This window comes from Erinaceus europaeus, chromosome 1, assembly GCF_950295315.1.
Source record: "Erinaceus europaeus chromosome 1, mEriEur2.1, whole genome shotgun sequence".
Lineage (NCBI taxonomy): Eukaryota > Metazoa > Chordata > Mammalia > Eulipotyphla > Erinaceidae > Erinaceus > Erinaceus europaeus.
In genome coordinates, this window is record NC_080162.1 from 94,283,806 (window position 1) to 94,296,156 (window position 12,351).

The window sequence follows — 12,351 nt, forward strand, 5'->3', positions numbered from 1 at the left end:
GAGACAGCCTAGGTTCCCATTTGAGAGGCAGTTAATGACTGGAGAAGACTGAAAAGTGAGATGAGAGTGAAACAATCACTAAAAAGAATTTTTTCAAGGCCAAGAAGTGGCTTATCTGATTGAGCTCAAATGTTTCCATGCTCAGGGACCCAGGTTCAAACCCCAACCTGCAGGGGAGAAGTTTCATGAGTGACAAAGCTGATCTAAAGGTGTCTCTTTCTCTTCTACTTTATTTTCTCCATTCCCTCTCATTTCTTTCTGCCCTATCAAATAAGATAAAAATAAATATTAAACAAAATTTTTATATTATCTTTATTTACTTATTGGATAGAGATAGTCAGAAATTGAGAGGAGAGAGGGAGATAGACAGGGAAAGAGACAGAGAGACACCTGCAGTATTGCTTTATCACTTGCAAATCTTTCCCCCTACAGGTGGGGAAGGGGGCTCAAACCTGGGTCCTTTGCACATTGTAATGTGTGCTCAGTCAGGTGCTCCACCACCTGGCCCCTAAATAAATCTTTTTAAAGAATTTTTAAAATCTTTTTAAATTGTTGTTGTAGTTATTATTGCTGTTGTTGTTGATGTCATCATTGTTGGGTAGGACAGAGAGAAATGGAGAGAGGAGGAGAAGACAGAGAGAGGGAGAGAAAGATAGACACCTGCAGACCTTCTTCACCGCTTGTGAAGCAACTCCCCTGCAGGTTGGGAGCCAGGGGCTTGAACCAGGATCCTTATGCCGGTCCTTGTGCTTCACGCCATGTGCGCTTAACCCACTGCGCTACCGCCCAACTCCCTTTAAAATTTTTTTTAATGCTCAAAAGGAAATGGATTTTGAAGGAAAAAAGTAATTCTAATAACTTAGTTGCTGTGGGTTCCTAGGCCAAGAAAGCAGAGAGGGGGATATTGTCAGACAGGAGACATTAAGATGCATCATACCAGTGCTGCACTCTGCAGGAGCTCTGGGCTCTGGGTAAGGGTCTGGGGGGTGGACAGAGTGGGGCTTCCTCTCTGCCATGGAGGGAAGGGATCTATGGCCTTTGAACTGAGCTGGGGAAATTTTCCAGAGTCCTTGCCTCCTCTTTAAGGAAACTTAAGTACTTATAAGAGGATTGTGGAGAGGGATGGAGGAGAGAGGACAACTAGAAATAGCTCAACCAATAAAGCATACAATTTACTACCCATGAGGACCTGTGTCTGAGCCCCTGGCTACCACCTATGCGAGGTAAGCTTTAAGAGTGGTGGAGTAGTGCTATGGTGCCTTTCCTTCTCTCTCTCCCTCTTTCTCACTTAAGGGAGGAAAAGTCTACTGGGAACAGTAGAATTACGAGGCATAGAGCCTCACGAAATAAACCTGGTGTCAAAAAAGAGGGCTATAGCACCCCTAGATCCTCAACCCAAGAGGTTTTGAACTCCACTTAGGGCAACCAAAGGTTAGGATGGCTGAGCCCTGTTGGACAGGCAGATACAGGAGCAGGGAGAGGATACCATGGACTGGGGATGTGGGGGTTATTTGATCACTGACTCAACTCGGAGACTGCACTCCTCCCCAGAGACAAAGATCAGCCCAGTGTTCATTGCTGGTCTGAACAAGGTCTACGATCCTACAGATAAGGCGGACCCAGACAGGGCCATGCAAAAGGAAAGCAGGAGACCCATTGGGAAACAGCAGCTTTGGTCATTATGCCTGAGGAAGAAAGTTGTCCCCAAGACAGTTTCACAGAGGACATTTGGATGCTCCTGTAATTTGCCCTAGCTAACCTGGCCCAGACTCTCTTGAATGTCATACTGGTGCCCTTGCTCACTGTGAATCATTATCCAAGACCTTCTGGACACAATTCCAACCCTGCCTGGCAGTCATGGCCTTCACAGACAGCAGATCCCCTTACCCTCTTTCTGTGGGTCTATGGCTGCCCCAACTGGGAGCTCTTTGCTGCATGGCTCTGGGTGCTGGCCTCCTTCTCTGTAGATGATCAGAAGTGTTCTGCTATGGGGAGTCCTGGTATAAGGGAACACCTGTTGTGGGAGACTTACTGTGAGGGCTTTCTGCTGTGGGAATGCTTCATCAGGGGTGAGTATCTTGCTCTGGGGAAATTCAGTGGGCAGTCCATGAGGACAGCAGAGCTATTGCATGGTCACCCTAAATGAAAGTGTGTTGGGGTCTACCACGTTCTTGCAAAGTGCAAGGACCAGAGTAAGGATCCCAGTTTGAGGCCCTGGCTCCCTACCTGCAGGGGGGTCACTTCACAAGTGGTGAAACAGGTCTGCAGGTGTCTTTCTCTCCCCTTCTCGTCTTTCCCTCCTCTCTCAATTTCTCTCTGTCCTATCCAACAACAACAGCAGCAGTAGCAACAACAATAATAACAACAACAATGATAAACAACAAGGGCAACACAAGGGAAAATGTGGCCTCCAGGAGCAGTGGATTCATAGTGCAGGTACCGAGCCCCAGCCATTACCCCGGAGGCAAAAAAAAAGAAAAAAGCCTTTCTGCTCTGTTTGAAGATGTCATATAAATGTTGGGTTCATAGTCTGAAAATGAAAACAGAAGTGTGGGGAAGGACAGGCCTATCTAGGAGCCCCTACCTCATTCTGAAAATATGTGTGTCACTGCTGTTATTTTCTACCGTTTGAGGCAGCCCTGAACTTGGGGATAAAGGCAGTGCCAGTGCGCACTTCAAGAAATTCAGAATAGTTGTAACATCCCCCTCCTGGAGGCAGGAAAGCAGCTTGGGCTTCCTGGCAAGTGGAAGGCTTGTTTCTCTGCCATTTTTCCTCACCTTAGCAGATCACAGGGTGGGCAATGGGCTTCTTTGGGGATAAGGTGGCCAGTGCTTAAGACAGCACTACAGCCCCTGGGACCAAGGTGGCAGGCCATTGGCAATTAGCAAGGGCTTTCCTGGTTTTGTTGTTATCACTGGGCTATCATACATGGTTTCTGGGCTGCCCTGTAGAGCCCAAATAGGAATGAGCTAGAGGCTGTTGGCTTCAGGCACCCTGGTCTGGGTGGGGACTTCCTGTGAAGGGCCTGGCTGGAGGCTCCATCCATGTCTAGGAGCCTAGGGTCTGGCCAGAGACACACCCAAGTTTGGCACCCAGGGCATGGGACTTTCCCAGATTTTGCTTGGGCTCTTTCTAGGATGGCCCCTAGGCCTTAAAAAAAAAAAAAAAAGCAAGCTCCTGACAGTGTTAGGAACAGGCTCTGTCCCTGGGGTGTAGCCAGAGAGGTCACTGGCTAGTGGGTGTGTTGGGGAAGAGAAGCCCAGGGATGCTTTGCAGTCCCTTGGTAGGAGTGTGTCTCCAAGAGGCTCTTCTTTCCTGTGACTTCACTAGGTGTGTGTGTGTGGGGGGGGCAGCAGCACAAGGCCTCCTTGGCATTATGTTTTGTCACTGGTGGGTTCTACATAATGTCATGGAGGTGAAGCCAGAGTCTCTGTGACATTCCAGGAGATCTCTTTAGGGGTGAGGCTTCACATTCCATATGCTGTCACAAGGGACAGGCCATCAAGATATTTTAGGTGATATCACCAGAAACCTCCAGAATTTTTCATGTTATATTACTCCTGCAGGTGGGGCCACCAAAGGTATTCATGGTGCTACTATAGGGAGGTGGGAAAATTGAGCGCAGAGCATGATGTCACTAGGGGTAGAGTCTGAGACATTATGGCACATCAAGTTATGCCCCAGAGGGCCTGGCCTTCCTGAAATTGCATAGGGACATTTCTGGAGTGAAGAATCCATGCTCTGTGTGGTGGATGACACTGGATGCAGGGGCCCCAGACTCTCACATTCTGTGGTGGAATTAGGGTGCAGGGTTTGAGAACTGATCTTCACATCTGAACTTCCCCTTCTGGAAGTAAGACTCACTATTGAACACTAAGCCCTGTTCTGTGTCCTAGTCAGCCTTGTTCCTCCAGAGAGTGTAGACAACTCCCCTTACCCTCTACAAACACACACACACACACCTGTTGTGGTGGCACTATACATTTTACACATGCTTTGTGAGGGAATATTTATTCTGCATGCTAGGTTGGCAGCCCCTCTGAGTGGTGTTGAGCCAGCTTTTGTATATTTTCACCCTCCTAGAGCCTGGAAAATTCTTCCTGGTTTTTCAGAGCACAAGTATAGCCACAGGATAACTGGTATACCAAACACTATTGAATCTCAATGATTTAGCACAAATATATATATGGCAGGACAGAGAAAATGTGAGAGGGGGAGGGGTTGATAAAGAGGGAGAGAGACAGAGACACCAGCACCACAACTTCACCATTTGTGAAACATCCTCCCCTATAGGTGGGGAGCTGGGGCTTGAACATATAGTATCAACAGGGTGTGCCACCAGTCGACACTTCAAATGTTTATTTCTTACTCAAGAAATATCTAGTGCAATGACTACAGGCTCAAGATCCTTCCCAGATAGGGGATTCAGATATTTTTCCTCTGGGTTATCTGCCCATAACCGAGGAGAGAGAGAGAAAGAGAGAGAGAGAGGAAGAAAGAGAGAGAGAGAGAAGAGAGAGAGAGGGAGAAGAGAGAGAGAGAGAGAAGTGGTTTTCATTAAAGGCAGGGTTGGACTGGAAGGGATGTGCACTTTACATTAGAGCTGTCTCGTAGCTGCACTCAGACACAGAACACTGGGAAATGTGGTTGTTATGTGCCAGCAGAAGAAATCAGCATAGTGAGTGGTGGACTATTCCCTGAAGAGGAGTCCACCTTCCTCATGTCCACCCCATCTGTTATCTTCTCAGATCACACCAGGCAGCAAGGCGGCCCAGTCTCAGCTCAGCCAGGGTGACCTGGTGGTAGCCATCGATGGTGTCAACACGGATACCATGACTCACCTGGAGGCCCAGAACAAAATCAAGTCTGCAAGTTATAACCTGAGCCTCACACTGCAGAAGTAGGTGGAATTCTCCAGGGTGGGGGTGCAGGCGGGGGGGTGTGGGCCTCAGGAGCTTGAGAGGAGGGCTGTCTGGTATTAGTATCGTGGCACAGCCCTATGCTGTGGGACCACATGGGATCAGAACAGCCTCTGAGGAAGGACCAGGTTCATACTGGCAAAAGTCTGCCATGTCCATGCTTCTCTCCAGATGGAGATCAGAGAGGGCAGGTCATGGTGCCACAGTGTGTGGGCAGGTAGACCTGAAAACCAGGGTCTTCTCTGCTTCTGCTTGGCATGGGCAGCCTTGCAAGAACCTAGCAGAGGCCCATGATTGCAGAGTGCCCAGAGCTGTGAGGCCCAATGTCTCCCTGGGGTCCTCCTGCCCATAGGCAGACAGTAGATCTGTTCTCTGTTGCTCCCCTTGTCAGTTTGGCCTATGGAAAGTTCCTAGTTCCAGGAATGACCATTCTGTTTCTGGTTTCTCTAGGTCCAAGCGTCCTGTTCCCATCTCTACAGCACCACCCCAGATTCAGTCCCCAATGCCAGTGATCCCTCACCAGAAGGTAGGTGCTGATTATAGGTAGTGGGCTCCACTCTGCCTTGGTCCCAGGAAGGCTGCCCTGACTCCTGGTTGGTGCCATTGGAGTGAGGCAGTAGAAATGGGCCCTGCCTTGCCCACTGTTGACCCCAGAGAGGTGGGGCAGGCCCTTGGGGAGAGGAATCTAATCCTCTTTCAAATACTGAGTGTGCGACTCAGTGCCTGCATGTAGCCATCACCTTGGCTTTGTGACTGGGCCAGTGGGAAACCCACATGGACAGCAGTATTCTCAGGATAAGGATTCTCTTCCCAGCCAAATGGGGTCAAGCACCTAGAAGGTGCTGACTCATCTTTTGAGGGGCCTGGGAAGGGGCATGAATGTAGCAGGAACACTGGAGGCCTCAGTATGGATCACCCACAAAAGATGTTCCTGGGCATGGAGGGGCCCCATGGCATAGGCAATCTCTCTCTGATTTCCATTTTCCTTCCCTATAGCCCTATCAGAAGTGCTGGTGGTGCTGGCCAAGAGGCATATACAGGGGGGAAGGCTGAGTCTGGCCCCAGAACTTAACTATTATGCCCCAAGCCCCCTTCAGCACAACCCCTTGGGCTCAAGGAGCCTAATTCCAAGCATGAGGGATCCCCACTGCTTCTGCAGGGGCCCATTCCCTACCCATTCCTGCAAGACCAGGTACCAACTCCCGTCTGTCAAGTAGGTAGATTGGACAGTAGGCAGGAATGGGAGAGGAAGAGGTTGACAGGGGGCTGGGTTAGGTGACAGAGAGGGGAAGAGTGCAGAGGGGGTGCGTGGGAGAAGCTACAGAGGCAAACACTGGGAACTTAATGTCAGCTCCTGCTTCCCCAGCTTCCCTCTTTGCACTCCAGCTCTGCTTGTCCACCACCAGTGAGAACATTCATTGAGGGCTTCTCCGTAGATGTGGGGTTAATAGGTCAGGAGGCTGGGCCATGCCTACCAAGTGCTCCCACTCAGAAGGGAGAAACAGATTTAGGCTGAAGGGGTTTCCCCCACTTCCTGAAAGCTATAGCTCCCTTTTCTCCAGCCCCTTCTTCCCTGCCCCTGCTGGCTTGGCTTTGTGTGGAGATGTGCATTTTGTCCAGGTAGATGCCAGCTGAGCTAGGAGTCAGTGCCTCTCCTGCTCTTCCTGACCAAACCTTTCTCTTGCAGAAACCTTACCCTTTCCCTTCCCTCAGCCCATCCCTCCAGTGCTGTTTAGTGGACTGCAGGCTGTTGGGCATGCCCTCTAACACCTCTGTTTCAGCCCCCTCTGTAGAGCTGGGATGCGGGTGACTTCTAACCACTCTTTTCTCTCTTCCCTGCATGGTGGCTACCCTGTGCCAGGACCCAGCTGCGGACACCAACGGCAGCCTGGCAGCACCCAGCCCTGACCCTGAGGCCAGGGCCAGCCCAGGCAGCCCAGGCACCCTGGAGCTCAGGCAGACCTTTAGCTCCTCCTTCTCCCAGGCCTCCGTCTTCTCCTCACACACAGAGGCCTCTGACCCTGGCCCTCCACAGGGCAGCCCAAGGGCCAAGAGCAGCCCGGAAGGGGCCCTGGACTCACTCAGCCCTAAAGTGCCACCGGGCTCAAATCAGCCGAGGCAATATAACAACCCCATTGGCCTGTACTCAGCAGAGACCCTGAGGGAGATGGCTCAGATGTATCAGATGAGCCTCCGAGGGAAGGCCTCAGGTGCTGGACTCCTAGGAGGGTAGGTACTGGGCACACAGCTCTTGCTGGTGGTCTGGGGCCACCTGGGTCCTCAGCACTCAGTAGGGCCTGGTCAAGCGGTTACAGTGAGGAGCTGGACTTCATCTGGCCACCTCAAACCCATGAGGCAGTGCCAGTTAGGAGTAAGGAAAATTGGTGACCCTACTGGCATCTGCTTTACAACGCATGGGGTGATATATTGGGTTCTTCAGAGGAGGAAACTGAGGTTCAGAGAGGCTAAGATAAGTTACAGCTGTTTGCTACCAGTGAAAGAGCTTGAATACAAGGGACTCTGATGTCTAAAACTTTCACATCATCATCTAGTACAGGAACTCTGAGGTGGGAGCAAGGAACACTTAGAGTAGTGGGAGGGCAAGTTCTGAAGGGCTCAAAGTGGTGCAGGAAGGCTATTTGGACGAGGTAGCTTTGGAGCCAGATGCAGTGGTGGAAGGAGAGTGTTTGTGGGACTGATACTGGCCAAGGTGGGGCAGTGAGGAAACAGGACCCCAAGGAAAAAGGGCCTGTGAGAGAGAAATCTAACTTCTCACCCCACACCAACATCTCACCCAGAGGTCTAGCTGAACGGCATAGGAGTTAAAGAGGCCTAGAGTACAAATGGGTATTTTGGAGGGACTAAGGAAAGGGAACCCAAGGCAGAGCACATTTCAGTTTCCAAGCCCTTCACACTGTCATTTCTACATATAGCTCTGTGGGCTAGAGGCAGAGCAGGCCAAGTCCAAGCCATACAGGTAGTAGGGGATCAGACATGAATGTGTCTTGAGCTTACTGGCAGGACTGAAGGACTGACCTGCTCATGCACAGTGCTGAGCTCTGCCCACTACCTGGAGTCACACAGTTAGGATACCAGTGAGCCACAACTGCAGGCCTCATCTGGTCAACTCAAGTCCATGCCTTTTCTTTGCCTTTTCTGCAAAGACTCACTGGTCCCATGGGTACCCCCATTGACCCTACTTCCTCCTAGAGTCTTTGGATGAAGCTGACCTCAGGCACTCCATGGTCTGAGCACCAAGACCACGGTGGCAAAATCATACGGTCCTGCTTTTTCTAGCAAAGAGCTTCTGTCAGTAAACTCTGAGTGGAAATGATATCTTTCTCTTGCCTTAGAGGGGCTGGTAGCTCTTCTTCATGCCCTCTTGGACCTCCCAGGTAGGGAAGTCAGTCTCTGGTGCATTTGAACTTCCATGAGACTCATCTGCAGGTGTGTACATCTGTAGGGATGAGAATATCTTCTCTTCCTGAGCCTCAGTCCAGGCTGGAGGCCAGCTAGCAGTTTACATGATTTGTCTAAAACTATTCTCAGCACTAAACTCAGAGGTGGGTAACATTTCCCCTACTTTACAGCAATGAAATAGAAACTCAGGGAGTGACTACTTCCTCTGAGGTCACATAGGGAAGCAGTGGCAGGAAGGACTTGCCTTCCACAGGGAACATGGCGACAGAGACCTGCTTACCTACCTAGCATAGTCAGAGGCCAGTTCTGTCCCTGCTTCCTGTGATTCCCAAGGCATAGGTACATCTCATAAATTCACACATATTAAATTATTACTCAACATTCAGATATCGAAAAGTCTCTTCTAAGGAAAGAGGGCTGGGAAAGGAAGTTAATTCCTATAGTCATCCTTTGCACAATTGACCCATGTTGTGGGTTTATGCTCAAGGTTGTGTCTATCTATGCCCATCTGTGTCTATCTATACCACCATCTCAATTTTATGAAGAAACTGAGACTGAGGCAGGTGGGTAATTTGCCCAGAATCACAGCTCAGAGTCATGGTTTTAATCCTTTCCTGTCTGGCTCCAAAAGGAAACTTCTTCCCTTAGTCTCTCTGGGCAGCTTGTTCTTGGGAGGAGTGGAGAGGAGCAGACAGGCACAAGGATATCTAAGACTAACCATCCTTGCTGCCTCCTTTTCCTTGTACTCTTTGGGGTTGACACTGTGGGGCAGTGTCCCTTGGGTCACTTGATGCAAAGGCCTCTGGGTAAGTCTTGCATCTTTGGCCCATCTCTCATCCTTCCCAAGTCAGGGGTACTGGCTTCTTTCTGAGTTATATCTACCACAGGCTCCCCAGTCTCCATGTCCTCAGGTGGAAGCTAAGCTGGGAGCAGGAATGAATGACAAAGAAGGAGCTAGTTGTCTGGGAGGTACAAAGGCAGCCCCCAGGAGTCAACACAACACTCCCCTCTTTGGGGTGGGGGGGCACTGGCTTGGTCAGAGCAGAAGCCGACCCTGCAGCTGTCAGCACTGGCCAAAAATGGAGAAGGAATGGAAGTTCTGCGCTGGCTCTTTCCAAATATAGCTCTGCTTGAGGCTATTTTGAGCCTGGGGGGACAGAGGGAATTTTATCAACTTGGAAACAGTGTTGGGCCTGGGGCTGAACAGTGACACTGTGTGGCTGCCTAAGGCTGGGGCCCCCTGACTTTGGCCTGCCATCCCCAGGGTCTTGCCAAGGGATGATCAGATCCAGGACATCTGGGGCCTGGGCTCTCCTAACCAGAGTCCACAGTGGTCAGATCCAGGGAGGTGGCAGAATAGAGGACAGGGACACCAGTTCTACATTCTGTCCCCTCTCCAGGTTCTTGACAGGGCCACTGGTGTTGCCACAGCTTATCACTCAATCTAAAGAAACATGCTGTAAGCAATGCTTCCTCCAAAGAGATACTGCTCTAGGAGAGTAGTGCTCACACAAGTTAGGAAAGGGGTTTCTTTCTTACAGTATCCAAGCTGGGGGCTTCCCTGCACCATTCTTTGAAAACATGCACACACACACGCGCACACACACACACACACACGCGCACACACACACACACACACACACACGCACGCACGCACGCACCACTCTTCCACCCTGCCTCATTGCCCATCCACAGGGTGTTTCAGAGTGGTCACTGGGGATTAGACAGAGAGCCCTTTCCAGCCCAGGAGTATTGACCAGGGTTGTTTGACCCTCCTCTTAGACAGAAAACAATTTTGGAGGTATGAGTTATCCTACCATACCTATCCCAGTACTACTACAACTCCTGTTCAGGGGGTAGAACTCCTGACAACTCCTGTCCACCCACACCCCCCCAAAAAAATAATAAACAAGGGAAGTATATAAGTGCTGTTTGCCCAGGAGACTCCTGGGGCCTTGGCCCTTCTTGCATGTCCCTAATTCCAGCTTTTTCCTGGGATCTATGTCCAAAAGGTGTATGTGGAAGATGTATATACATGGGATATGAGTGCCCATGAAGATGGGCAAGAAAACCCTTCTTTCTGTCAAATCTTTGGGTAAGGACTATGGGAGGGGACTCTCTGATGTCAGCATCTCTGAGGTCCCCAAGGCCATGCCTGACTCTTAGCTCTTTCTCTTCTTCACCCTACCCTCGATTCTCACAGTGCAGTCTGGCCAGGCTCTACCTCCATAATGACCAGTCTGTGGCTGGTCCCTGCAATCAAACCCCTCTAACAGGAGCCTGCTCCTGACAGCCCTGTCTCTGCTCTTTCTCTTGTTCCCAGGTGGTAGCCAACTCTCCGGCCAAGTTAGTATCCAAGGAAAGCATGTTTATGCGCTTGTGTGGCTATCCCAGCATGTGTCTGTGTCTATGTCTGTATGGACAGTGTGTGCCTGTGCTGGCATGTGTACATGTGTGTGCATGTGTGAGCAGGATGCACTCATGCCCTGGAGTGAGCCTGCATGTGTGTTAAGCTGTGAGTGTGGAGTGGGGGCCTTGGGGATGGGGTGCCGGGGCTCCGTCTCATGCGCCGCCTTCAGGTCCCCGCTGCAGCTGCTTAGGATGGCAGGCTGGCTCTGGTGGGCGGCGGGGGGCCTGCAGAGCTGACCTTCACTGAGATCCTGAAGACTGCCCTTGGTGGGACCCCTCGAAAAGGGCTTCACGTGAGCTTGTCTGCCTGGGGAACTCACCTATCTGTTGGAGGGAAAAGACCCGACGAGTTGAGACTGAAGGCCACATGGCAAGTTGAACTTGAGGGAGACTGAGTCGTCTGAACCATCTGCTCTGAAGAAGAAACACAAGCACTGATGTGTCTAGAGGAACAGAGTCCCCACCGCAGACAGGGTAGCCAGCACAATGAACCTCTTCATGGAGGAACCCTGTCTGGAAACCTTGGGTGCCCGGTGGGTTGCTTTTTGCCTTTGGGGCATCCTGGATTCTGCTTGGGCTGCAGCTGCCTCTCACGTGTGACCCAGCTTCTTCTGTCCCCTCCCCCAAACCCCCACTCCCCAACCCTTTTTGTCTCTGCTTCTCAGTGGTGTGAAGAGAGCTTTCAATGCCTGGCACCCCCTGCTGACTTTGGGGGGGCAGTTTAGGCCAAGCAGGGCCTCCAGAGACCTGGAAATGCCAAGATGGACAAGAGAAGGGCTTGGCGGAGGGTGTTGAAGATTATCTTGACTAGACCCTGCTCCCCACATTCTGGTGGGGGGACATGGGTAGCCTAACTGGGGACTCAGGGAGATTTCTTTCAACACCCACTGTCGCCAGGCCTGGCCATGACCTGCCATGTAACACCACCTGTTGGCCTTTTCTCCTTGCACCTCCTCCTTCCCACTCCTCCCTCTGCACCCTGTACTCCCCTCCCCCAGTGCTGACTACCAGGAACGCTTCAACCCCAATGCCCTGAAGGACTCAGCCCTGTCGACTCACAAGCCCATCGAGGTGAAGGGGCTGGGTGGCAAGGCCACCATCATCCATGCGCAGTACAACACACCCATCAGCATGTACTCGCAGGACGCCATCATGGATGCCATTGCTGGGCAGGCCCAGGCCCAGGGCAGTGACTTCAGCGGGTAAGCGTCTCCTCTCTTCTGCTGTCACTCACAGCCTCCAGAACCTGCCTCTTCACCGGCTAGTGACACAGGGACCCTGACATGAGGCAGCATTGAAAACTCAGACATCCAGACCAGTTTTGCTCCCTGGCTTTGGGCCTCTCAAGCCTTCACCAGGATCTTCCAAAGCATGGTTTCTCTCTTCAGAATTAAGGTCATGGTCAGCTTTATATGGGTGGAGTAATGCAAAATATGGTGTTTTTTCTATTCTCTATACACACACCCTTCATAGGAGACAGGTTTAAATAGTGATTTCTGCAATCATGTTAATTAGGGTTTCTTTCTTTCTCTTTTTTTCTTCCTCTTTTCTTTTCATTTTTATAGGACAGAAAGAAATTGAGAGGGGAGGGAGACAGAGTGG

The 12,351-nt window shown here is 51.0% G+C and overlaps 1 protein-coding gene across 11 annotated transcripts in view; it reads left to right on the plus strand.

Moving 5' to 3' along the window:
- Positions 1-12,351, plus strand: part of LDB3 (LIM domain binding 3) — a 73,648-nt gene that overhangs the window by 7,786 nt on the left and 53,511 nt on the right. For 5 of the 11 annotated variants that reach the window (XM_060191019.1, XM_007530206.3, XM_060191015.1 and 2 more), the window contains exons 2-5: positions 4,750-4,901; positions 5,371-5,446; positions 10,664-10,686; positions 11,748-11,951. In XM_060191019.1, the coding sequence (XP_060047002.1) occupies positions 4,750-4,901; positions 5,371-5,446; positions 10,664-10,686; positions 11,748-11,951 (455 nt within the window). Of the gene's footprint in view, positions 1-2,329; positions 2,437-4,749; positions 4,902-5,370; positions 5,447-6,781; positions 7,150-10,663; positions 10,687-11,747; positions 11,952-12,351 lie in introns of those variants that run through there. The other 6 variants (XM_007530204.3, XM_007530205.3, XM_007530208.2 and 3 more) reach the window with 3 other exon arrangements.